Source organism: Falco naumanni, chromosome 3 (genome assembly GCF_017639655.2).
Source record: "Falco naumanni isolate bFalNau1 chromosome 3, bFalNau1.pat, whole genome shotgun sequence".
Classification (NCBI taxonomy): Eukaryota; Metazoa; Chordata; class Aves; order Falconiformes; family Falconidae; genus Falco; species Falco naumanni.
Genome location: NC_054056.1, coordinates 107791677 through 107818247, shown reverse-complemented (window position 1 = coordinate 107818247; position 26571 = coordinate 107791677). Strand labels below are relative to the sequence as shown.

Here is a 26571-nt window from a genome sequence, read left to right as displayed (position 1 = left end):
AGTAATGCTTAAGCGATTACTGCCTTTGCCTAATTTAAGGCTCCCCAGCCATTCGGAATGAACTTTCTCCGACATTATTCTGTGTGCTTTGAATCTCTTCCCTTTTGACTTTGCCATCGTGAACCCCCAACTGTCACCATTAATGAGGTCAGATGTGTCACTGGCGTGAAACTGCTCTCATTGTTGGTTCTTCTTTTCTTACAGCTCTCCCTCCCCTCATGGCTCGTCGATCTCAAAGCTCCTCACAGGGGGACAATCCCCTTGACCCTAACTATCTCCCCCCCCCATTACAAGGAGTATTACCGCTTAGCTTTGGATGTGCTTACTGAAGAAGGCAAAGAAAGTTACCAACGCTTCCTGGCAGAGGAAGCAGCCCCTGATTTTCTTTGCAACTCAGAGGTGGATCACATCATACAGAATCTCCAGAAGCCCCAGTACGCCCATCAGGAAGGTAGCACAGACACCGCAGGTGACAATGACATGGATGGATCCTCTGGGACTTACTGGCCCATGAACTCAGACCTTGCTGTTCCTGAGCTTGACCTGGGCTGGCCAATGGTCTTTGGATTCAGGGGAACAGAGGTAACAACCCTCGTGCAACCACCACCCCCGGACAATCCCAGCATTAAGGAGGAGGCTCGCAGAATGATTCGAGCAGCTCAACAGGTGAGACAGTGAAGAGCCCAGCTAGGGCAGAGACAAAATCAGATGTGTCCAAAAGGTGTATCAGAATGCATCAGGTCCTCTGCTAATTCCCTTAACTTTGCTCCCAGGGCCTGGCAGAGGGGAAGGGTGATTCTGAAACTACCATTTACAGCATCAAAGCCAGCCTCTGCTTCTGGTTTCCTGGAAAAGCATGTAAGATAATGCTAAAACACACCAAGAGTTCACAGAATCACAGAATAGCTGAGGTTGAAAGGGACCTCTGAAGATGGTCTAGTCCTGCCCCTCCTGCTCAAAGCAGTGTCGATTAGAGAGGGTTACTTAGGACATGCTCTTGAGTATCTCCAAGGACGGAGACTCCACAACCTTTCTGGGCAACCTGTTCCAGTGTTCAATCACCCTTATAGTATAAAAGGTTTTTCTTATGTTAAACTGGATTTGCCTGTATTTCTGTTTCACTGGGTACCGCTGAGAAGAGTTTGGTTCCATCTTGCATACACCCCTCCATCAGGTGTTTAGACTCACTGATAAAAGAAGAGTTGGGAACAACAGGGCAATAGGGCTTTGAAGCTACTTTCCATATTATCGGTATACGGATGCAGCTATGTAGTGGCTGACTGAATGCTGGCCAGGAAGTTATCTGAAAATGGCACAGGTGTGTTGGAGGGGGTGAGCAGGCAGTGGTCAAGCAGCCTGATAACCACACTGGAAGGTTGTACGTGACTCAAAAAATACCTGCTGTCATTGGATTAATGAATAAGGGAACACTCAGTGGCAGTGAGGGTTTTCCCTTACCTCTCACATGCAGAATATGCACCTTTGATAGCAATTCTGTTTCCAGTTTTGGGGCCTGCAGTGTTCAAAGGAACCTTTGAATGGGAGGGTTCCTGTTTAAAAAGGAAGTCGAAATGGAGACGGTGCAGCAGTGCAGCTTTGGAATGGGGAGGTGCTGAGGAACATGATAGTCAGGACATCAGCAGGCACAGATAGCTGATGTCTTTCTTGCATTCTTTTCCTAGGTGGTAGCCATAGTGATGGACATTTTCACTGATGTGGATCTGCTCTTTGAGGTGTTGGATGCCGCTGCTCGCAGAGTGCCTGTGTACATCTTGCTGGATGAAATGAACTCTCAGCTTTTCCTTGACACAGCTGCTAAATGCAGAGTCAATCTTAACTATGTGGAGGTGAGCAAACCAAAGGTGTGCCCTGCCCCTAATTCGCATCGTGAGGGCGCACAGGGGGCCACTGTGAAGTAAAAACCTGAGAAAGGGGAAAAATGGGCCAGAGCCTTGTGAAAGATGAGTATGAAGAAAGCTGGGAGAGCTGGCACAATACAGGGCTGAAAGCTGAGGACACGCTAATAAATGGGTTTATCTCTATGCAGACAGACTCACTAAGAGCTGAAGTATAAAAATGGTGGCAGGATGGAAGTTAAAAGAGCAAGGGGAAGAAGGAGGGGCAGGAGGAGGGAAGTAACATATTCTAGCTGAGTTGGTGCCTTGTCTGCTTTGCAGTTCCTAAGGGTGAGGACAGTTTCTGGCCCAACCTACTACTGCCGCACGGGGATGTCCTTCAAAGGCCACATGAAAGAGAAATTCCTTCTGGTAGACTGCATGGTGGTGCTGAGTGGCAACTACAGGTGAGAAGCCCTGCAATGTTACATGTCCCAGTTTTGGTGAGAAAGAGGCTGGTTAATTGGTAAAGCGATGCTTCGGTACTTCCCAATGAACATCAGGGACAAAAGTTTTTCTCACTGAAGGATACTGAGCAGCAATTTTCAGGAAAAATACACTATTTTGCAACTGAGGTAGATACACCAATTAAACAAGCCCTCAAGCCCAGACACCTGAACCCAAGCTTCCTTCACATCAAGAATTAATAGAATCTGTGAAAAATATACAGCAATTACAAGGTATTGTGGGTTAACCCCGGCAGGCAGCTAAGCCCCACACAGATGTTTGCTCACCAGTCCCAGCAGGATGCGGGAGAGAATCAGAAGGGCAAATGTGAGATGAGATAGAGTGTTTAATAGCTAAAGCAAGCCTGCACACATAAGCAAAACAATATAAAGAATACATTCACTACTTCCCGTTGCAGACAGATACCTAGCCATTTCCAGGGAAGCAGAGCTTGATGTGGGAAGACACACACCATAATGCTGAATGTCTTCTTCCTGCACAGAATCACAGAACAGTTGACCTTGAAAGGGACCTCTGATGGTCATCTGGTCCAACCCCGCTCTGCTCAAGCAGGGCCACCTAGAGCCAGGTGCCCAGAACCGCATCCGCATGTTTTTTAAATATCTCTAAGGAGAGAAACTCCACCAAGGTCCCTGGGCAACCTATTCCAGTGCTCAGTCATCTGCACAGTAAAAAACTGCTCCCTTACGCTGAAATGGAACCTCCTGTGTTTCAGTTTGTGCCCGTTGCGTCTGGTCCTGTCACTGGGCACTCCAACCTCAACCACTCTGTGAAAACTGGACTCGGTACTCCAGATACAGTGTCACATATGCTGACTTGGGGGCAATAATCGTTTCCATTGACATATTGGCTGCACTTTTACTACTGCACCCCTGTATGTGTTGAGCCACCATTGCTGCAAAGGTGCTGCTGTCTTTTTTTTGGCCTTGCTGCCTGCCAGAACCCCGAAGTCATTTTCAGCCAAGCTGCTTTCTAGATAGTCATCTTCAGCCTGTATCGGTGGATGGGGTTGTTCCATCCCAGGTGCAAGATTCTGCATTTGCCTTTGCTGAATTTCATGAGATTCCTGTCAGCGCATTTCCCCAGCCTGCTGAGGTCTCCCTGGCTGGCACATCAACTGCACCATACCCCATTCTGGTGTCATCTGGAAGCTTGCTGAGGGTGCACACTGTCCTGTTGTCCAAGTCGTTAATGACAGTGTTAGAGACTATTTGCCCAAGCCCTCACCCCTGAGGAACACTACTTATAACTGTCCACCAGTCACACTTCAAATCACTGACTACCACCCATTAAGCCTGACAGTACAACCGATCTCCCGTTTACTGTGTGACACAGTCATTCAGTCTGCAGGGTTCCAATGTGGCTAAAAGATACTTATTTAAAGCCATGTGGAAACCCTTGCTAAAGTCAAAAGAAACCTCATCTTCTGCTGACCCCTTGTCCACGCAGCCAGCCTTCTCTTTGTAGAAGGCCATCAGAATGCGTCAGGCATGGTTTGCCCTTGATAAATCCCTGCTATCTGATCCCAGTTGTCTTTCTGTTATTCCTGTGACTGGAAATTGCTTCCAGGAAGATCTGCTCCACAATTTTCCCTCAGACTGTGGTAAGGCTGACTTGCTGTAGTTCCCTAGTTGATCCTTTTGCTCTTTTTAAAGATGGGCACAACATTTTCTTGATAAAGATCAATTACAAGCCCGAAGTAATTGCAGGAACATCTACTTCATATAAGGATTATCATCACCTCACTCTCTTGTTGTTGTTAGTAATGACTGGCTTTTTTAGAACAGAAGTCATTTATTGCCTTGTAAAGTCCTCTGCAAAGATGTGATGCCAAATCAATTCATAATTACGAGGCTTAGGAACAGTAGTGTGCAATGAGTTGCTGCCTGAGTGGTAAGTAATAGCAGAATTTTCTTCAGGCAAGCAAATGGTTTAATGTAAAGTGGTACAGTTGAGTTACTTGATGCTAATACACTATCATGACTTCTATTTCTCTTTGTAGTTTTATGTGGTCTTTTGAGAAGATTCACAGAAGCATTGCACACATCTTCCAGGGGGAGCTGGTGGCCAGCTTTGACGAAGAATTCCGAATTTTGTTTGCACAGTCAGAACCTCTTGTTCCTCCAGCCAATGTCTTGGCAAAGGCAGAGAACACATTTGCCATGACTCCCTTTGGCAATAACATGCCTTTCTTTCCAAAAAAAGCACCCCTGATGTTCCAGAGGGATGACAGCCTTTTTCCCTCCTTTATGGACAGAGTTGACCCAGACAGGTATTTCCTATCAAATTTCAGGCGGGATGACATGTTGCGCCATACCGTGGAGGGGTCAGCCATGCGAATGTATAAAAAGGTAGAAATGGAGAATTCTCAGATGGATCCTGTCAGGGGTTTTCTCCGTTCCAAGCAGTTGGAGTTGGATGCTTTTAAGAGACACAGTTTTGCAGAAGGAACATTTGAAAATTTTGCTTCTTCCAAACAGTATGCCAGGCAGATGTTCATGAACAATATGGATGAATTTAAAATCCAGTCTAGTCATTTTCAGAAGGATCAGTTCTACCAGTACCAGTTTGAACATCCCCATCTTTCTGGAAGACCTCAGGGACTCTTTGAGAGAATCCGAGGTGGCAGGCCAGGATTCAATGAACTGGAAGACTATGGAGAGGGACCCAGGTACCCTGAACTTGAATCCAATTTTCCACAGGAGGGCTTCCCCTTAAGGCTGGATTACGTACCTTCAAATTCTTCCAGGGAAGTGAGACATGGCTCTGATCAGCTGAATCCTGCAGGCAATGGCCCAATGGGAATGATGTTAAGAAGGCAGAATATAGGACAGAAATTTATTTGCCAGACTTCACCTACACAGAAGCAAAGCCTGGAACAACGCCTGTTCTTCCAAGACAAAGATGAGGACCAAGATGAAGACAAGAACACACAGGAAAATAGAACAGGTTTACGTAACTGGAGGATTTCTTCATACCTTAGCGCATACCAGTCCGAACCAGAAGAAGGTCTTCCAATGCCTATGGAATCAGAGGCATATAATGATGTTCTTGGGGATACCCTCACAAAGCACCCCACTGACCTCATCCCAGCGTTCAAATCCCCTATACCTTTTAATAGCAAGTCACTGGGAATTGACAGTGCCAAAGAATTTGCAGATCCTGACAGAGTAGGTGAAGAAACCCCTATAATGAAACAAGATGCCTTTAGGTCCAGGATAAATCCTTTGATCCAGAGGAGCTCAAGACTCAGGTCCTCTCTGATTTTCAGTGCTGCCAAGCTAGATCAGCCTAACACCACAATAGAAAAGGTTCAGATGATCCAAAAAGAACAAATGTCCAGTGAGTTGACAAAAGACAACGAAACTATAAAGACAGCCACCTCATCTAAAGTAGCAGAACTTTTAGAGAAGTACAAAGCTGTGGGCAAGGACACAGAACGAGCTACAGTCACTCATACCAAAGCTGTTTCCAGTTATCTACAAGAAGAATCACAGAACACAGAGAAGAAATGTACCAAATCCGTGCAATATAAGATTCTGGAGAGTAGGGTACTAGACTCCAAAGACTCCTGCAGTACTTACAGAGTGCATGGAGAAGCAGACAGACCATTTGGAATGGCATCATCAACCCCCCAGCTTGCTGACACATTGAGTAAAGATCCCCTAGCACACATTAGCACTAAGGTGGACAAATTATCATCTCGGTTTTACCCCATAGAGAATAAACCTGCTCTTCCAGAAAAGGAGAGTCTTATATTTGTAGGAGACACTCAGAAATTGACTCTTCCAGAGAAGAAGGAAAGAGTGACATTCAAAGATGACACTCAAAAATTAGTCAATACAGAACTGAAGAAACCACAGATTAGGACAGGTACCACATCAGTTCTTGAAAATTTACCTAGAAGTCAAGGATCTGACAGCTCTCTCAATAAATCTGAGGAAGACTGTTCAAAACAAGAACAAAATCCAATGGAATTTTTAAGAAAAGGGTCACTACGGCTGAAGCAACTTTTGAACCCAAAAGGTGAAAAGAAATCGGAGGAGGAACCCACTTCTGAGAGTGGAAAATCTGACAAGCAGGCTGTGATTCTCAAACGATCTTCCATAGGGGACTGTCAGGAAATGATGGAGGAAGAAAAAACCCATAAATTTGCAACACCACTTCCTCCCAAAAGCAGCCAGCCAACACAGGGGAGATTTCCTTCATCCACAGCTAACATCCTGTACAGTAGCAACCTCCGTGATGATACCAAGGTGATTTTGGAACAAATCTCTGCAAACAGTCAGAAGAACAGAGCTGAACTGGCCAAGCAACTACCATCCACTAGTAACCCTGATCTTTCTAAGTCAACTACAAGCTTAGAAAGGAAAGGTGAGAAGGAGAAAAGCTGTAACATCCACAGGTCAGAGAGTTTTGGGAGCCAGAAACGAAATCTTCAGCGGCAACCATCAGAGGATAGAGATACCCTTCTGAAAAAAATGGAGAATATGCGGAAGGAGAAGCGAGTCTACAGTAGATTTGAGGTCTTCTGCAAAAAGGATGAACATACAAGTCAAAGTGAAGAGGAGTATGACACAGATGCCAAAGACAAGAAGATGGGAAAATTCATGCCCAAAATCCTGGGGACCTTCAAGACCAAAAAATGATCATACAAATACTGTTTAACTCCATATAATCACTGACTGTCAAAGGGGAATGAGGAAGTAACTTGTTTATAATGGCTATAAGCACCATAGGCAATACTCTTCATGGTTAGTAAGTGAAAATGTGTTCAGCATTAGACTCCTATGGCACAATTTGCCCAATAAAGTCATGTGGTATCAAGCAACCTTATCCCAGTATATTTCAAATAAAATTATTAAATTGCCAAGATGCTTAAACCAAAGAAATAAGGAAGAGTCTCTTTATGTTGTGCTCAGGGAATAGTTTCAGCAGACAAAGCAATTCCACTTTCTGAAAGAAAGAATATAAATAGAAAATTCAATACTTGAGTTCAGTCCAGGAAATAAAAATACACACAGACACACACAGAGATGTGCATATGCATTAACTGGAAGAAATGTTTAAAAACCAATTGTTTCTGAGGTACAGTTATCTTTTGCTTGTATCCAATAACAAATCAAATATGGGAGGCACCTTTTCGGAAGTTTACAGGAGAAAAAAATGTCAACAACTTTTTGCCATTATCTATGATTATGGTCTTGTCTAGCAGTACATGCTCAGCTTCCGTATTTACCATTTTCTAAGTTCTGTTTCGTTATTGGTTTGTTTCTTTATGTATAATGGAACTATCGCTTTAGGGGGTGAGCTGAAAGCAGCAGCTGAAAGGCCAAAAAAGGAAACTGACATGCAATTAATGGAAAAGGACCTGGGTTTTGGATTCCTTTTCAGCCGAGTCAGGGGTTTAACTAAGCATCTAAAATACTGTCTTGGCCAATTAGGAACTTCCTTGACAATGTAACTGCCCGGGAAGGATCACTTGTCAGCACATCTTTCCATATGAATACAAGGAAAGAATGGACTCGTAACAATGGAAGGAATAAAGCTACTGGAATTTTCAAGCTCAGAAGTATTTTCTCTCACGTACCTTTCTTGTAGTAGTTTGGTACCAAGCTTAAACATGCAGCTTTAAAACAGGCCAGAGAAGGCTGTAGGTTCACGCTGTTGTGTTACAGTGTTTTGCAGGACAGAAGGTAGAGAGAGGCTGTCGAGAAAACACTGTACATTGTAACATATACATATATCGTTACTTAGCTGTTTGGGTTTTTTCCTCAGCTTGGATTGTCTCTGCTTGGCGTCCAGCAGGATTTGCCAAACTGAATTTTTTTTTTTTTCCTGATCTTTGTGACGTTGTCTAAAGAGATGACAGGGAATAATGCTCTCATGTGGAACTACTGAATTTCCCATTCCCGATAGCTTGGGTTTCATGTTTACCCACTTGTGACATTAGCTGCAGGCTCACCAAACCAGTTCAGGTACGTGGCTGATGGATGGAAGCAAGAGGCTGCATCAATTCCTGAAGGTAACTTCAATAGGGTCTCTAAAACTTGAGCTTTTTTTTTTTTTTTCTTTAGGATGCCAGCTCCCATGGTAGCAGGCTTTATATAATTTAGCAGGCTTTATATAATTCACGTATCTGTAACAATTAATTAATTTTACTGCTTGTTGAAAACCTTGGGAACTGAATGTGTGGAAAGATAGACTGTATGATCTGAAAAAAAACCACACCTGATTTTCATATTAATACAGATGGCAGTAAAAATCTGCAAGAATCAAGAGGAATTATCATTTTAACATAAGGAGGTAAACCTAGAAATGAGAGAGTAAAAAAGACAGGAGGGAAGAGTAGCCAAAATTGGAAGAAAAGCTGCAATTGCTTTCTTATGCTTATTTCATATTGTATAAATGTATACCATTTCAGGTACCACTCATCATCTCTCACATATGTGCAAATTCATAAACGAATGTTGTATGTATACTTATTTTGTCTGCTGTTAGTAATGAATCAGATGTCGTTATTGGTGGGTCCCAAAATGAACTGTAATGATCAACACAGTCGTTATTTGACAGATGATACAGACAGAGATTATTTTACTCTGGAGAGCAAGATAGGCTATATAGATATATAGATATATAGATATAGATATATAGATATATCCTGTTTTGTGAAATTTTTACTCATGTCATTCCATACCTCCCCAGCCTTTCCCAAACCTACTTGCTCCAGCGTCGTTCTGTAACAGATCAGTTAGAAATGTAACTATTTCTGTAGTCTCAGATTACATTAACATTTTAGAATTTTGCTGTATTTGTTTAGATTTTTAGAATTTTATCTTGTTCAGCATGGTGTGTTCAGCATAGACGTATATTCCTGACCAGAACCAGAATAACTCATCTCTTTCAATGATCCGTGGATTACCAGATATTATAGGTGTACATAAATACTGCAGAATAACTAATTCACTTGCTAATGACAAAAGCCATTTTAAGAGTGAAAAGTTAGTGTTACAGCCTATCACCTATCTGTCTGAGACTGGGTTCTCAGAGGATCTTGGGTGTCGCGTTGTATTGTCCGATTGCTAGGTGCTAGGCTTTCAGTGGAAGTCACAACCCCAAATTAAGCAGTAGGTTCCCTTTTCCGTGCGTGAGAACTGGCACCTTAGACTCGCAAGAGCCAACGTGCTGCACAGAGCACTGCTTACACACGTTCCCCCTGTCATTGCCATTTCCTGTGTCTGCCTGTACCTGAGAGAGGAAATGCCTAGTTTATGAATATATCAGAATAAACCAGGACTTCCCTTGTGCGCTGCGTTCCCAGCTCGCTAGTATTACCAGACTTAAGTGCCTACACCTGGTACCAGAAGTGAATGTATATTTTTTTAACTGAACTAGCCTTTGGTGTTTAGGCATTATAAGATAAAATGGATGTTCTATCAATGGCAGTGGTACTCACATGTTGGAATTTAGTGTCTCAGTCCTCTCTGTAACTGTAGTCCCAACATTCAGGAATAACAACCATTTATCATAGGTGAAGTTAAAATTTCAGGGACAGAAACTTCTTACAAGAACTTCAAGTTAATGAGGACAACGTATGAAAAATCAGCATTAAAACAGGAATATGGTTTTGAAGTTTACTATAGTCCCACTGTTGCCTGATAACATCTTTATGTTTCAGTAGTAGTATCTCTTGGAACATTGCTTTCTGAAAGCAAAAAAAATATATTACTGTATTATTCACTGAACAAAATACCCCTTATTTTTCCCTTTCACACACAGAAAACATTGATTGAAAGACAAAGATTTTCTGTAGTGCAATATAAAGTATTTATTATTACAATATTTACAATATTACAGGGTAGGTAAGCTATTAAATATTACAGCAGATCCCACCTATATTTAAAATGCTTTTCTACTTGATATTAATGGAAATAAGCCACTGTTGATTATGTTCATTTACCCTAGAAGGGTCATAGAAATTAATGGAAACCAAAATGAAGTGCTTTAAGATTATCTGTGAAGAGTTCAGTCTTCTTGGTCTTCAGAGAACAGCTGGTTACCTGTTCCACTCAAAAAATAAAGGTAAATCTACATAAAAAAAAAAGGCAAATCTACATTTAGGCAGTGCACCTGAAACTGCTGAAGAACCATAGAATGGGTTGGAAGGGACCTTCAAAGGTCACCTAAGTCAAATCACCCTGCCTTGAGGGACATCTTTCACTAGATGAGGTTGCTCAAAGCCCTGTCCAGCCTGGCTTTTAACACCTCCCATGATGGGGCATCCACAGCTGCTCTGGGCAACCTGGTGTATCACCACCATCATCGTAAAAAAATTCTTCCTTATGTCCAGTCTAAACCTACCCTCTTTTGGTTTAAAACCGCTGACCCTTTTACTGTCACTACAGGCCTTGGTGAAAGTCTCTCTGCCCTTCTTATAAGCCCCCTTTTAAGTACTGAAAGGCTGCGATAAAGTCTCCCTGGAACCTTCTCCAGCTCCTGTTCCCAGGCTGAACAACCCCAAGCCTCTCAGCCTTTCTTTATAAGAGATGTGTTCCAGGCCTTGAGCCATTTTTGTGTCCCTCCTCTGGACCTGCTCTAACCAATCCATGTCTGTCTTGTGCAGGGGACCCCAGAGCTGAATGCAGTGCTCCAGGTGGGATCTCCCCAGAGCAGAGCAGAGGGGGAGAATCCCCTCCCTCTAAAGGCTGGCCACGCTTCTTTTGATGTAGCCCAGGATATGCTTGGGTTTTCTGGGCTGCGAGTGCACACTGCCAGCTCACTTCCAATTCTGCATCCACCAGCACCCCAAGTCCTTCTCCCCAGGGCTGCTCTCAAGCCCTGCATCCCCCAGCCTGTACTGATACTGGGGGTTGCCCTGACCCAGGTGCAGGACCTTGCACTTGGCCTTGTTGAACCTCGGTTGAGGTTCACATAGGCCCTGAATGTATCTGAATAAGTCTAAATATTCAAGTATCAGAATACTGCAATTTTCTGTAATTTTTTGCAATAATTCAAACAAGGATCATTAACTGACAGTATTCTTTGTTCTCATGGTATGGGAGCAAATAGTGCTGTGCCCTGTGTGGTAAGACAAAGGCAAAGGGGTAAGATTCTTTTTCCGTTTGGTTTGTCCAGAGGAAAGTAGTACATTGTTCCATGCAATGAATAAAGCGTTTCTCTTCAGCTGGACTAACTGTCAAATGCCTGTTATATTTTGCTCTCACTGGTTTAGTTAGGGGACTGATGAGATCACATACCTCACCTGGTTAGAATGCTTCCATGTTCACTGCTGGTATTGTTGGGAGGACTTTGATATCGGAAGGCTCTGCAGTGCAGATTTACATATGGTTCCATAGGCCTGGGAGTAACTGCCCATGAATGCTTTCGGATCACCAGCAGCTCCCACGTTTGCAGTAATCTGGAACATCTTTTTACTGGGCTTCAGAAGGGGATGAACATCTTTGCTCTGAAACTGAGTATTTCTTGGATTCTGTGCAAGAAAGGCCAGCCAAGATAGTTAGTAACCTGTACTCAGCTTTCTAAAATCCAAATAAGGAATACAGATTTTCCTTCAGGTGCAGAGTAGGACAGATCATTAATGCCATATGAATAATAAACAAAACAGACTGTTTTGTAAGATCAAGAATAGGATGGTGAGAACGACGTGAGGGAGAAGGGCTTAAGAATGAGTGTATCAGGAATGAACTGGTGGCACTGGAGCAAGATATAACAAAGTAATCCTGCACTAGAACACAAGTCTAAAGGCCTGTTTGACTAGTATTTTGTTTTCAACAGTTGTGAATGTTTTAAATATATGTACAAAAGACAGATCATCATCATAATTCTCCAATATATACTCCTGGCTTCTGTCAATGAAATTACTTCAAGACATTGTGACTTGGAAGCTGCATATGGATACAGTGTTTATCAGCTCCTGTGGTGGGTTAATAATACAATACATTTGAATCTGCAGTTCACAAGGAGAGCTATTTCACTGCAGCTTACACTTTGTGAACCTCTATAGTTAACTGGGAGGCAAGAGTTTCCACCCACTATTGTGGCACTGGCTGCTGTCACCCCAGGCCATTATAGGAGTCTTTCCTGGTCAAATAGCTGAGAAAAAATGTTTTGTGAGCCTGATAGGATATTGAAAATGAACGCAGAGCAAACTGGAACATCAGAAATTTTCAGCTCCTGCTGAAGCTGAATAAGGAAGATGGAAAAGTCAACATTCACTTAAGATAAGCCACAATCATAGTCTTTTAGTTAGGAAAAGACCTTTAAGATAAAGTCCAACCATTAACCCATGACTGCCAAGTCCACCACTAAACTATGTCCCTCAGTACCACATCTACGCATTTTTTAAACATCTCCAGGAATGGTGATTCCACCTCTTCCCTAGGCAGACTGTTCCAATGCTTGACCACCCTTTCAGTGAAGAAATTTTTCCTAATATCCAATCTAAACCTCCCCTGGTGCAACTCGAGACCGTTTCCTCTTGTCCTATCGCTTGTTATCTGGGAGAACAGAGCTACCCCCACCTGTCTACAACCTACTTTCAGGTAATTATAGAGAGCAATAAGGTCCCCCAGAGCCTACTTTTCTCCAGACTAAACAACCCCAGTTCCCCTCAGCTGAACCACTGCCACCAGCAATGGAAGCATCCAATGCTAACGACCTTCTACCACAATATCCTGTCTCTGACACTAATCAGGATTAGCTTCTCAGGGAACAAATATAAAGCACAGGACATGTGTAGGGTGATCTCCCTATTATGCTCTTCCAGTAACAGAAAGTTGGTCACAGTTACCCAAAGAATCTTCAAAATGCATTGTTTGTATGTACATCTGCACATGCAGCAATCTCCACAATCTCATATTGTGGAATAAATAGTTCCACACTTGCTCCACACTTCTAGAATAAATGGTTCCTCTCACTCTCAAAACAGTTTCAATAGGATTCCAAAGCAAAGGAGCTGACAGACGGGTTCTAAGTGTGCATGTGGACACACTTGGAAGCTACTGGCAATTATGTCTCCTTTTAGCAGTTACTCATACGTATTTTCGTATCAATCACAACAGTTAAAAAGAGATCCAGTAGGAACAAGCTTGACTCTTAAGTGTCTGCAGCTTGTTTCTAGCTTGAAATGGTTCAGATCATTCGGAGCTGTGTTCAAAGAAATAATTTCCTTTAAAGTAAATGTGATATTGATCCCACCCAACTCATCTTAGATAGTGGTGTCTGTCACAAGTCCCTTCACACAACTGCACTCAGCATATATTTTGAATGGTTTGGAGCTCCAGTACATAGACACTAAAGTATTCTTTTGTGGGGATGTGAGAAAGTCCCACAACAAACAAGTCAATCTTCAGTGTCACAGAAAAGGTAATCTATTGTGCCTCCTCCCATATTCTTCCCCTGATCACTTTGTGTTGGCTTGACTCTCCTTGAGCTAGTCAGCAGACAACTAGTTCAGGAAAAATAAAGAAGCAGGGGCAAGGAGGTCATTTAAGAACCCAATGAAGATAAGAACTTTTACAAGGAAATGTGGCCAAGAACAAGGAAGAGGAGGAGCAGAGAGGACAGGACTGAAACTTTTCAGTGTTCAACAACAGCAATTCATTACGTTGACTACAGAGGTAGTGCAAATTCTCCAAAGCCTGGAATATCCAACAGTCTCAATTTGGCTAAAAAAAAAGAATTTGCTACCTCCACACTTTGGACAGCACAAGCCATAATTGAAGATAATGTAAAAGCAACTGATCTGTGATTCTAAAAGTCAAAGGGCATTTTCAGTGCTGCTGACAATCTAACCATTTGGTAAGTCTGAAATGGTGTTGAAATCCTCACTTGTCTGAAGTGATAAAATTGAAAGTAGAATGGAGTCCAAAATTAGCCTGTCCTCTAGAAAAAGGGCAGTGGAAAAAAAGTCATATATCTCAGGACATCTCAAAAGACATTGCATTAAAAACTCAAGATGGGAAAAATAAGCAGAGGCAGAAGATCTGCAGAGATATTTTTACTTTTCTTTTTTATTACAGTTAGCTGACGTATATGATCCATTACAATTAATCTTTGTGAAAAACAAATTTACTGCTAATGAGGCAGAGACCTAGATTTACAAAAGGGCTGTGTTCCTTCATGTTCTCTGAAGTAGCTAATTCCCATACTTAAATTCAACAGTCATTCACAGAACTTCTGCATAAACGTATAGGCACCAAAATACTCTTGCTGCTCAAGTCACAGGTGATAGGTTTTTGAAAGACTGGGGCTAAACTTAAAACTGCAGGAGAAAGTTAGTGTTTATTAACCCAGGCTAGCTGAAGATCAGTATTAGATATGTCGGAGATGCCATGTTTAAGCCACATCTGTGCCCTTGGCACTTCCTGGTGATTACTATAAGGGGTCTTCCTCTCAACGCTCTGCCTCATGCATGGCACTAAACTCAGGGTCATAAACTTCATTAATAGACTAAACACCTGAAATGTAGGTATTGCAACACTGAAGACTGCAATATGCAAGTATCTATGTGAATCTCCCCCATATTAGAGGCAAATTATGTCTAGTTACTTCCCTACTAGCAGAAACTCTACAGTGAGCACACGCTTCAGCTCTCTAGTAAAAGAAACATATTCCATACAAGCCCAACTGCCTTATCAAACTCCCCACTCAAGTTTAAAAAACACCCAGTTTTTTCCCCACTCAATCTCTTTTCTTTTTTCTTCCCTATAATAATGCCTCATGGTGGATTACATCCCACTGTAGAAGGGTAGTACCTACTCTGAACAGCAGTGTGTGTTATGGGATTGTATATCACACTGATCTTTGATCTCTGACATAAAGCTCTTCCTAAGTCTTCACTCCGGCTGGATACTTCTGGCTGGACACTACTTGTAGTTCCAGCATGCACATACGAAGTTTTTAGAAGAGGCAGAGTTGGTTGTCAAGCTGGTACCATTTGACTGACACCACATACAAGCAACAGAAATGCAGTGTATATCTTTGTCATGAGTAATTTTAACTGACAAAAAATTAATCTGCTCACTCACAGAGCAATATGTCTTGCCTCTCATTTAGGTGTCTTCACAAAGTTGCAAATCAAGATATTTTGTGTCTATATCATTTTGGTCTATCAAAAGTTAGGATGGGGTTGGCTTTTTTGGTAGCATTACTACTCACATTATACAGGTTCTGTACACTTGTAGGAGGTAGCCAAGCATTCGCATTTGCCCACGTGATTCGTCTCTCAAGTTTCCTGTTGTTGGAGATTCTGGCCTGTTGAAAAGGTGGTGCAGAACAGTTCCTGATCACAGCACCAGAATTTGCATTATCTGCAGAAGAAAAACCATGAGAGAAAGTAGGAAAATCATGAGGACACAGAACACACTAACTGAGGCAAGGACAGAACATAAAAACTGAGTTAGCCCCTGCCATCTCACCTCATCTCACAAACACAACAAAAATATTCAGAATAAAATCAGAATGTAGTAGGCAAAAAAACCCCACAGTTCAAAAGGGAATGGGAAAAGGTAACAGCAGTAGAGAAGGAAAGAGAAAACTGAAAGGAACACAGAGTCAATACTGAGGCAGGAAAGAGCCAAAGAGAATGTCATACACCCCAAACTCATTCAACAGTGTTTTGTTCTTCTGTCATTTTCCTCCCACACTTTCACATTCTCATTTTGCCATGTAGATACTCCCAATTTTTTTCCCCACTCAATCTCTTTTCTTTTTTCTTCCCTATAATAATGCCTCATGGTGGATTACATCCCACTGTAGAAGGGTAGTACCTACTTTGAACAGCAGTGTGTGTTATGGGATTGTATATCACACTGATCTTTGATCTCTGACATAAAGCTCTTCCTAAGTCTTCACTCCGGCTGGATACTTCTGGCTGGACACTACTTGTAGTTCCAGCATGCACATACGAAGTTTTTAGAAGAGGCAGAGTTGGTTGTCTCTGGCCTTTCCTGGTAGGTAAAGTCACAGAACTGGAATCTGGAAGTGGCCTGGATTCAGACTGACTTAGTTGAACGTTTTCTCTCTGCACTTGCTCCTTTGGATGACTATTTAATTTCTTTCCAAGGATCACCTACAAAAAGCAAAAGTTGGTTAGACTTAACTCAGCTACATAGTAGAGCAGAGGAACAAAACATAAAACCAAAGACTTACAAACAACTGCAATTTACTTAGCAGGAAAAGTAACAAGTATAATTTTAAAATTAATACAGGGTTGGAAAGATGATAGAAATGCTATTCTCAGTGGAGAGAAAGAATAGGCTGAAGCATTAAGAAAAAGGATTGGAATAGGATATATCCTGCGGCAGAACACCAATAAATAAAATGGACATTAGCCTTGGAAAAGACAGAATCTATATACCCAAAATGTTAAAACTATGTTGTTTCTTACCATTCCTTTCTAGAACTTTGCAAAGCTGATTTTTTAATAGTCAGAGCAACATTCATTTTGGTTAGTTCGCAATTACTTCTCACCTACCTCTACTGCTATTATCTAGCAACAGAATCCTTGCCAAGGTGGTAAGAGCGTTAGGAGCCATGAGCAGATGAACTAGTAAAGTGCATACTAAGCGCAGGTAGTAAAGGTATTCTAAATGCCAATAGATTGGTCACAGATATTCTAGGTACAAGGCTAAGAAACAAGGAGGAGAGAGAGGGGGAGAATCCTCTCCCCCTAAAGACTGGCCACGCTTCTTTCGATGCAGCCCAGGATATGCTTGGCTTCCTGGGCTGTGAGCACACATTGCCAGCTCATATCCAATTTTGCATCCATCAGCACCCCCAAGTCCTCCTCCACAGGGCTGCTCTCAATCCCTTCATCCCCCCGCCTGTATTAATACTGGGCACTGTCCTTATCCAGGTGCAGGACCTTGCACTTGGCTTGTTGAACCTCATGAGGTTCACATGGGCCCACTTCTCAAGCTTGCCCAGGTTCCTCTAAATGGCATCCTGCCCCTCAGGCATGTCAACCGTACCCCTCAGCCTGGCATCATCTGCAAATTTGCTGAGGGTGCACTCAGTCCCACTGCCTACAAGGAAAGTACAGCTTTTTATTTTCCTTTTGATCTTACCACATATACCAAATGGCATCAAAAGGAGTATCTTTCCTTTTCCCCATACAACTGAACATTTTGCAGAGGTCTTTTTTCTGTTTGCTTGATTATTGCATCATTTCTTGATTTTTCAAATACTATTTCCCCCATGTTAATGCATTCAAAATACGGCTCCTAAGACATCACTGTCCTTTATTCTTAGTACATCAGCTACATTGATCTTTCACTTGCTCTTCCTCCTCTGCTCATTAATTATTCTGAAATCTGATAGTTCCGTGTATGTGGTGCAGCATGCAATGGTACTTGAGTATGTTCCAGCAAAAAACCTCAGCATTAGGTTATGCAATAACAGCTTGTCTGCACGCTCACAATGGAGCTCAGAAAAACAACGGCAGGATGGGGAGCCCAAATAATATGCTGCTGAGCTACTCCCTGACCCCTTTTCATGGAAGCCATCAACTCATCAAAGGCCCATCTGCAACAGGCTGAAAGGAGCACAGGGATGCACTACCACAGACAGGAACCCAAATCAAGGGCTACTCAACACCTTGCCTAGGCCCCTGCCAGGGCTGTCCCAGCAAAGCCATCAGCCCCATTGTCCAGACCCGAAACTCATCACAAGTCATCAGGATTTCTCTGGCTCACCTTTGGGATTAAGGGTAGCAGGGGATGGGGGAGTGGCAAGAGATGGAGGTGTGGAGGTTGCAGTCTAGGGGTTAGACACATTATGAGATGCAGGGGAAAGCCATTTGGGATCACACAGGACTTATGGAATGTTTAAGGTGGGAGCCAAAAGAGGAAAAGAGGAGTTTAGGTGGTTTGAGGAAGAACAAGTGCAGGAAGCAGGGGGCAAGAGGTATAAAAATGGCCAGTCCTGTGTAAATAGCTGGCTGGTCAATAAGCTTGTCTGGCCATGCCACGCACCTGATCAATGCAGTTTGCTCTACCTTCTTACTAAAATCCTTCCTCCTTCCTGGAAGGGAGGCTGTCTCTTCCGTCTGTGCGTGTGTGTATGCAGATGTGAGTGCCAGCAGCTGGAGTCAGATCACAGGTCTGTGTCAGATCAGGCCCATGTGTCAGGTGCCAGCAACTGAAGAGAGTGCAGGTGTGCAAGTGAGCATGTGATTGCTAGCAAACATCAAGTCAGACTAATGGGTGAATAGATCAAGTAGCCTGGGAGCAAGGGGGTGAGCAGGTCTCTAAGGGTGTGACAGCACCTGCACATCCCCAGGGGTGAGAGCACCTGGGGGCAGGGGGAACAGAGGTCAGCTAAGGGACTTGGAAAGTCCTGGCCAGCTGTTTGTGTGCATGGCCTGTACCAGCAACTGGAGTAGGGTTGCAGCCTTGGGGGCTTGTATATCCAAGTGCCAGCAACTCAGGAGACTGGGATCCAGGGACCAGCTACTGAGCAGACGGACTGCCTGAGACCAGCTGCTGCAGGGATCCACCTTTAATGTGTGTGTGTATGTATATCCTCACGAGTTGAATTCCACCTTGCTCAGACAGAGAAGGGAGCAGAATGAGGCTGATGGTGATGTCTATGTGTGAGTGCTCTGAGTGCCCGTTTGTGATCCCTGTGGCCAGCCATGTATAAATGCAGTGTGTGTGCCTACTGAGAATGCATCTTCAGCCTTGCTGCTGGCTGGATCTGGGGACACAGAGTGGCAGCAGCCTCACCTCTCTTGCACTGTTGGATCCAACATAATATATTAACCTAATAATATCCTAATAAAATATATCCTCATAAAAATAACATAATAATAACACAGTCTCTCAGACATCAGGCTTTACAGACTTCTCCCAGCAGAAATCTAGACTTAAAGATCTCTCAAAAATGATGACAGTATGAAGCTGACTGATAAGAAGCACCAATATTTAACTGTAAGCATGTATGGAAAGACCAGGGGAATGTGAACAGAATAAAATGACAGAATTCATGAAGTGTGTGCAAGAATGGCAGGTTACTTGGAGGATTAGGACTGTGGAAAACAGGAGAAATTACCTCATATAACTTATTTCGATATTCTCTCACAGACAGCTGGATATCATCACCTAAAGGAAGAATCACGTCGTAGTCCAGAGAGGGCTCCCTGGCAGGACAGTGAAACCTAAGAAGATGATAACACATAATGTAATTCATTAAGACTAAAACCAGCACAACAGATCAATATAATCTTAAAAAGGATTGTTAAATCATCTAGTGTAACCTCTAGTGTAAAAAGGGTTAGAGAAAATGAAGAATCATTTTTGTCTTTTTTTTTTTCTTTTCCTTACCATGCATACAAAGAAAACTTGTGCCAAGAGCAGGTCTGTCATCTCAGAAGTCATCAGGGTAAACTGCACATTGGCATTACTCTCACCTTTTCACATAAGGGTGCTGCAGAGCCTCCTCTGCTGTGAGTCGTTTATCAGGGTTAAATACTAAAAGTTTCTTCAGAAGATCCAAGGCAGGCAATGGAGTGGAGGATGGTAAGATCTCCTCAAATGTTACTCGCTGCCTAGAAGTCAGAAAATGATGACATAAGCTCCCAATTCACAGTGAAGGCATGAATTACAGTTCTGTGGATCTCATCAAGGTGACACCTGACTCCAGAGTTCACTCACAAATAGTACATCATAATCCTGGAACACCGAAGTATAGGCCCGTGAGTATGGTAAAGTCTTTTACCCCTTTGGTTAGGTCTGAGTACCTCCTCCCTAGTGTTAGAAACTTCTGTGGGATGCCTAACTTGCAAGTCTAGTCTTTCTCTTCTTTCAGTGGAAGATGTGAGATATCAGACAGTATCAGAAACAGGGGAATAACAAGTCCTCTGGACAACAAGTCATTCTTTTGTTCTTTTGACAATGCAGGAAGCCTAACTTGGATGCTGCAGTTGAACTGTTAAAGACCCCATGAATCCAGCCCTTAGACCACAAAAATTCTGTATAATTCGCAATGAGAAGAGGAAGTTTAAAAATCTGGTTTTGCATTTTGAAATCCTAAAGATAATTATTAACATAACAAACACAAGAACATCTGATACATTTGAAAAATCAATTTTAAAACATTATACTTATTGATATTTCAAATAATTTTGTTACTCTATGACAACATTCTTTTAGTTTGAAAAATGATCCATCACTGAACATAGAATTTGGACTGAGTGGTTCAGAAAAAAATCTTCTCAGTTTTGAAAGCTAATATTTCACTTGCTCTTTTACCTAGCTTGAGCCATCTATCAGAAACTTAGCCACTTGACCATCACATTTCAGCCAGGAATTAATGGAGAGTTCCAGTTGCTGTCTTTCACTACTCAGAGGAGGGTTATAGAAATGAGAGAGCTCTTCTCAGAGATGCTGTGGTGGTTGTCCCCAGCTGGCCACTAAGCCCTCACCTACTTGCTTGCTCACTCCTCCCTGCCCATGCTGCTGCTCTTTGACATGCAGCAGCCTACAACAGAAGGATTCACTAAATAGGCTGGGCAAGCTAGACAGCTGTTTAATCCTCTCTTTATCCGTGGCACCTACACCAAAAGCCCACTGGCACCCTTTTGGGTCCCTAAAGTAGCCTCTCCTGATGTAGTCCATGCCAAGGATGCACAGAGCCTCCGAATCAGTCACAACAGGATGCTTTTGCCACTTAGTGCTTGTTAGAGTCACTTCAGCCTCCAACACAGGTAACAGTTGAGACCATCCTGTTGCTCCAGAAATCCAGGTGGGTTTTGTCCCCTTGTATCCTGATGGCATTAGGGTCCCTGTGCACTGGTATCCAGCAGAGCCTTATACTCCTGTGGGTCCAATGTGCCAGACTATTGAATCCATACGGTCCAATAAACCCAGTTATGCCTTTGCTCTGCTTGGCTGAAGGCATGGCCCCTCTACTCCTAGTCAGAGCGTTCATTACCCAACTCCTGTAACTGCAAACCAGGATCAGAAGTAGTATCAGTCCTTCCACTGTGTCTGGGAAATTGCCCAACAGCAACTGGAGCAGGCACCTTCCTGAATGCACCCTTTTTGGCTGCTGTTTTTCCTTGCAATTCACATATACAAGTTTCTAGTCCAAGATCGACGCACTATCCCACTTCCCCAAGTCCTCCCCATGGTCATGCATACAGAACCACAAGGTGGCATGCACGGTTCTCTTTCCTTTGAACAGAGAAAGGCTGACTCCATGTGGCACTCCTGATAACTAAGACACTAGCCGGTATGGGTGAGGAGGAAAACATATTCTCTCTGAATTTACTAGAACTTTGGGGACAGTTTTTCTATAGCTGCAACACCATAGGGTTGTGGAGGTAGAAAGATTCTCTTTGTATTGCCAGAGCTAGCCAACCAGTCTGTCTACAGTTGGTTCCTCAATGTCTGTACGAGTATTGTCAGGGTGCTGATCTACAATGTTGGTGTGCTCTGTACAAACTTTTGACCATGTGCACTGGGCTTCACCCGGATCTATGGAGCCCTGATTATTGCCCAGGTTGCTGTAGACCACCTCCACCACCAATTCCTTAATGCTGGGTATCTCCCTCAACAGTGGTCCACTTGCTTCAGTAGTTTACAAGGTCCTCTTTGAGGGGATACCTCACCTCCACACTCAACAGAAGTCACCTCCAGAAGCTGCAGATTGTTGCTGCTCTTCTGATCCCTTTATCAGTTCCCCAGACATCCCAGCTGCTGCTCCAATTCCTGCCTCAACACTGGCTCCAGTATCCTAGCATCAGAGCAACCAGGTGATAAATCTCCTCACCTGTGTGACAGCTGTAATTTTTCTGCATATCTTGCAGCCCATTCAGGGATAGGGACTGGGTAGTTTCTGCACTCATTCATGATTTCTGTCTCTTCCCCCTCCTGTTCTTGTGAGTGCTCTGCTGCAGAACCAGCTGCCTCTTCTCATTCTTCCTCTTGCTCCCTCTTACAAGCTTCTTCCTCCCTTACTAAGTCGACTTCCTCTTCTGTTGTTTAGGAGCAACTCTTATCATGGAGGATTGGGTCTCTGACTTAGCTACACTGCCCATTTTTATGTCCTCAGATCCAGAGACCCTTTCACCCCCCTAAGGCAGGTGTAGGCCAGGCCCCAGCATGGTGTGAGAAGTTGTTGTCTCTTTGACATAGGGCATCCTTTCTTCAAGTGTTCTTGTCACTTCAGCAGGATGCCAAACTTGTTTGGGTGTGAAGTCCTACACCACTGGACATGAAAATTGCTCTAGGTACCTGCCCAAATTCTCCTATGCAACCTGTGACACATAACCTGACTACCTCAGGGCATATCCCTGTGTGGCATTCACAAATAGTCAATTATCCTTAGGAAAAGTCAAAATCAGATTCTTGACATATACCAATAAGAGCATTCTAGTTACCCAAGGACATTCAAGAAACTGAAGAGCTGTTGTTAACAAGGCAGGGAAAAAAAATATCTATCCCAGGAAAGAAGAAGGGGAAGGTGCAATTCTTTACTTCCTCTACCAATTGGCTCTCGGATGAGAAGAGGAGCAATTGTTAATTGTACCCACAAGATGGTTCCCAAAGTACTGGGACAGAACCAGTGCAGGGCCTAAATACCAGCAGAGGCTCAAGGGCAGTGCTTTTACCATAACTCTCCCAGGCAAAACACAAAAAAAGTGCTAAACACCACAGCAAAGTGCAAAAGCTGAAAGCAGTCATTAACAAGCCCTCAAATCTGATGTACAGCAAGACAGGAAGCATGCCATGGAGCAGGTAAAGGAACAAATAAGCCCGTGCTGAGAACAAATACATCAATATTATGATCAGCAACAGCTAAACAGGTGTAACTGCTACAAATTCCAGTCTAGCACACTCCAGTCAAATCCACTGTGATGTCAAACCCCTGTAGCCCCATCTTGGGTGCCAAAAAGGACTCTGGTGGGTGACCCCAGCTGACAGCTTAAGACCCCATCCAGTTACTCAGTCTCTCCTCCTCAGCAGGATGGGGAGAAAATCGGAAGGGCAAAAGCAAGAAAAGCTCGTAAGTCAAGATAAAGACAATTCAGTAAGGGGAAGGGGGGGAAAAAGGGGAAAAAAACAAACAACCAGGTTGTGCAAAAGCAGTCCCCACCAGCAGACCGATACTCAGCCAGTGCCTGACCAACAGCTACCTCAGAGAAATTCCTCCCCCTCCCCCCCCCCTCCATTTTATCGCTGAGCATGGCATTCTATTGTATGGAATATGGTCTGAAGGGTCAGCTGTCCCAGCTGGGTCCCCTCCCAGTCTTTGGCCAACCCTTAGCCTACTTGCTGTGGGGGCTCTGCAAGCATTGTTAAGCAGCAGCTGAAATGCTGCTGTGTTATCAGTGCTGTTTTGGTCACAAATATAAAACATAGCAGCATATGAACTGCTATGAAAGAAATTAACTCCATTGCAATCAATCCCACTACAGGTGCACAACAAAAGGACAAGAAGCAACATTTGTAAGTTGCATCAAGGGAAATTCCTATAGGCTACTGTGGCCATCCACTTCCCCCTGACAAGGTCAAACACGTCATGCTAACAGCTGAATCAGCAGGGACAAACGGGTCTCAGTTGCTCAACTACGTGGCACAGATTGATAAAGGAATCCTGGCATCCCTGAATGAAAGGGAATAATGCTCCAGGATGCCAGATGAGGAAGTCAGCATGAACACACATATGCTGTTCACGTGAACATCAAGGGACCTGCTACAGCTCATGGTTTGAGCCACTGTAACCTAAACCTATAAAACGTATCAGTAAGTGTTCAGAGAACTAGTCCCACACATGCTGGGCTATGTGTACTGCAGACTCCCCAGTGAGAAGGATGCCCACTGATGTCATGACAGATAAGAGTAGAGAATACCTAGAGACTGGTAAGTAACTTCTTATGGCCATAGGATAGTGTGAGAGCATTAAGTTTACTAACGTTTACTAATTAGGTATGTAATAAATGCAGAATAATGGGATAGTCTGTGTACATAACTGGAGGATGTGAAAGAAGTATGAGAGAGACAAGGAAAAAGAAAATTAAAGGAAAAAAATCAGTGAAAGTCATTAAGCAGCTGGAATGAAGCTGTCAGCCTAAACAGGTTCAGGCTTTCCATGTGTGAACTGATGACATCAGATACCCAAATGACTCAGGATAGGAAAATATTCTAATTTTGACAAAGCACACATGACAATAGCTTGGAATGTAGGCCCATTTTGTTATTCCCAGATTATGTCATTGAAATTCTCATAACCCTCCATCATTATTTTTTTAAAAAAACTTTACATCCCTTCCCTAGAGGGAGGTGAATCTGCAAAGAGCAGACATCATTTCCACTGGTGAACACTGGAAGGTGACTTCAGGGGAACTTTTTGCCAACATCATACGGTAGATTGTTGACTTCTGAGACACATCAAACATAGAAGGCTTACCGGGAACTCATGCAGTTAATAACTGAGGCCCTGTAATCTGACTGTATAGCCATAATATCTGCAATAATGAAAGGAGACTGTTAATGCCAAAATTACAAATACCAGAGGTACACAGTTTATGAACGAAAGCAAATATTTGATAGTAATATTGGAAATTATCCTAATAAAACTCAATGAGAGAACTTACAGAAGGGGGATGGAATATTTACTTGCAAATTTTCTAAGCTGATTTTCTCAATTCCTGTTCATTCTATTATAGATTTCATAAACTTGCACTCATACCCACATATGCAGAAGCACCAAGCGATGTGAGGCCAAATGATCTAGCCAGGATCACTTGTGTGGGACACAGAGAATAAGGGATATTTCTTTTTTTTTTTTTCTTTTTTTTTTTTTTTTTTTTGGCTTCAGAATCTTGCTTCTTTGGTCCCCATAAATCCTAGGCAAAGCTGCTGCTCATAGGTTGGTTTTCCGTGTTTGCAATAACTTTTGAACAACTGCCTGTTTTCACTTGTTTGGCTAAAAGAAACAGAAATTGTGTCTGCTATAAGCTGCAACCTTGCAGCCATTTTCCTGCGGACACAGGACCTTCTGTTAATGACTCATCTGTCCTGTGCTCTTAGAATGCAGACCTTCTCATGATGACGTTACCAACACATTCCTCAATTGTATTGCTGAGAATGGAATAGCATTTTTTTTGTTATTAGTGCTGGTTATTCTTCTAACTTCTGTTTTGGTGTTTTCACACACACGCATTTCCACTCATATTTCATTCACTGCAACCAAATCTCTAATAAAAACTATAAATAACTTTAAGCTTGGATGAAATTCTCCAAAACTGTGATGTCCTTAAACTGAAGGCAGTTATTTTTCTAAAAAACTGCTAGCTCAGTTAGAACATATCAACTTACTGGAGAAGTTTATAAAGAGTATGGGCTGTTAGACTGGATCTCATAGAAGACAATCGTAATAATCCTCCTCCTCCTCCTCCTCCTCCTCCTCCTCCCTTTTAGATTTAACACATATTTACTTGGTCTTTCGCTTCCGTGTATAGATTTCCAGACCAAAAAGTCCAATCTACCTTTACTACACAAGTCCCACTGAAGTATGATACTCTGTTTTAAACTGTTATCCTCTTATAAATCTCATAAATGTTTTGAAGGCCTGGTTCTTCTTTCTCATCTAATGAAGTATGGGCTTATTTTCCTCTCACACTAACATTTCACAGTTAAGTCTTTAATTTCCTTGGAAAGATGCTGGAACAACTTGCAAGAGATAACTTCTTCCCTGATCCAGCTGGGCTGCTTTCCTTCACCCTTTTAATCTTTTCTCTAAATAACTTTCCCCCTAAAAGAGTCTTACCTTCTGGGGATGGGGCAGGAATGACCCTCAAGATCTGCTCTATTTGATTCATTGTTGATGTTCCTGGAAAAAGAGGTTTTCCAAGTAGCATCTCTCCCAGAATACAGCCAATGCTCCACATGTCTACACCTTTAGTGTAACTACAAATAAGAATAGAACAGTTAGGACTAAATCAAGCAAATATTTTTCTGTACCTGGTATTCACATCATCTACATTACCTTATTTTGCTAGAAAAACAAGCTTGATGACTCCTTGAATATGTATGCTCACAGGTTTTAACTATAAAGTGAATGAGATTCAGGAATCAGGAAGCTTGCAAGCATAAAACAGAAAGGAGATTTATCCTACTAAAATACACTCTAGGAAACCATAAAAGGAAATATATTAAAGGTAAATGCCAGGAGAAGGTAA

At 42.7% G+C, this 26571-nt stretch overlaps 2 protein-coding genes across 5 annotated transcripts in view; one reads left to right on the top strand and one right to left on the bottom strand.

Annotated features, from left to right (window-relative positions):
* Positions 1 to 218: 218 nt before the first annotated feature.
* FAM83H (family with sequence similarity 83 member H) lies at positions 219 to 8315 on the top strand. Its single transcript, XM_040586949.1, is given in 5 exon segments — positions 219 to 278; positions 280 to 666; positions 1683 to 1847; positions 2178 to 2302; positions 4366 to 8315. Coding segments are annotated over 5 exon segments (3384 nt in total). The 3' UTR covers positions 7013 to 8315.
* A 120-nt stretch (positions 8316 to 8435) lies between these two features.
* MAPK15 (mitogen-activated protein kinase 15) overlaps positions 8436 to 26571 on the bottom strand; it is a 31301-nt gene continuing 13165 nt past the window's right edge. Inside the window, exons 7-14 of one of the 4 annotated variants that reach the window (XM_040586952.1) lie at positions 26160 to 26299; positions 24798 to 24855; positions 19795 to 19932; positions 19437 to 19542; positions 16158 to 16455; positions 15543 to 15694; positions 11621 to 11853; positions 8436 to 10068 (exon numbers count right to left, since the gene is read on the bottom strand). In XM_040586952.1, coding sequence (XP_040442886.1) covers positions 11647 to 11853; positions 15543 to 15694; positions 16158 to 16455; positions 19437 to 19542; positions 19795 to 19932; positions 24798 to 24855; positions 26160 to 26299 — 1099 coding nt within the window. In that variant the 3' untranslated portion in view covers positions 8436 to 10068; positions 11621 to 11646. Of the gene's footprint in view, positions 10069 to 10160; positions 10452 to 11620; positions 11854 to 15542; positions 15695 to 16157; positions 16456 to 19436; positions 19543 to 19794; positions 19933 to 24797; positions 24856 to 26159; positions 26300 to 26571 lie in introns of those variants that run through there. The other 3 variants (XM_040586953.1, XM_040586950.1, XM_040586951.1) reach the window with 3 other exon arrangements.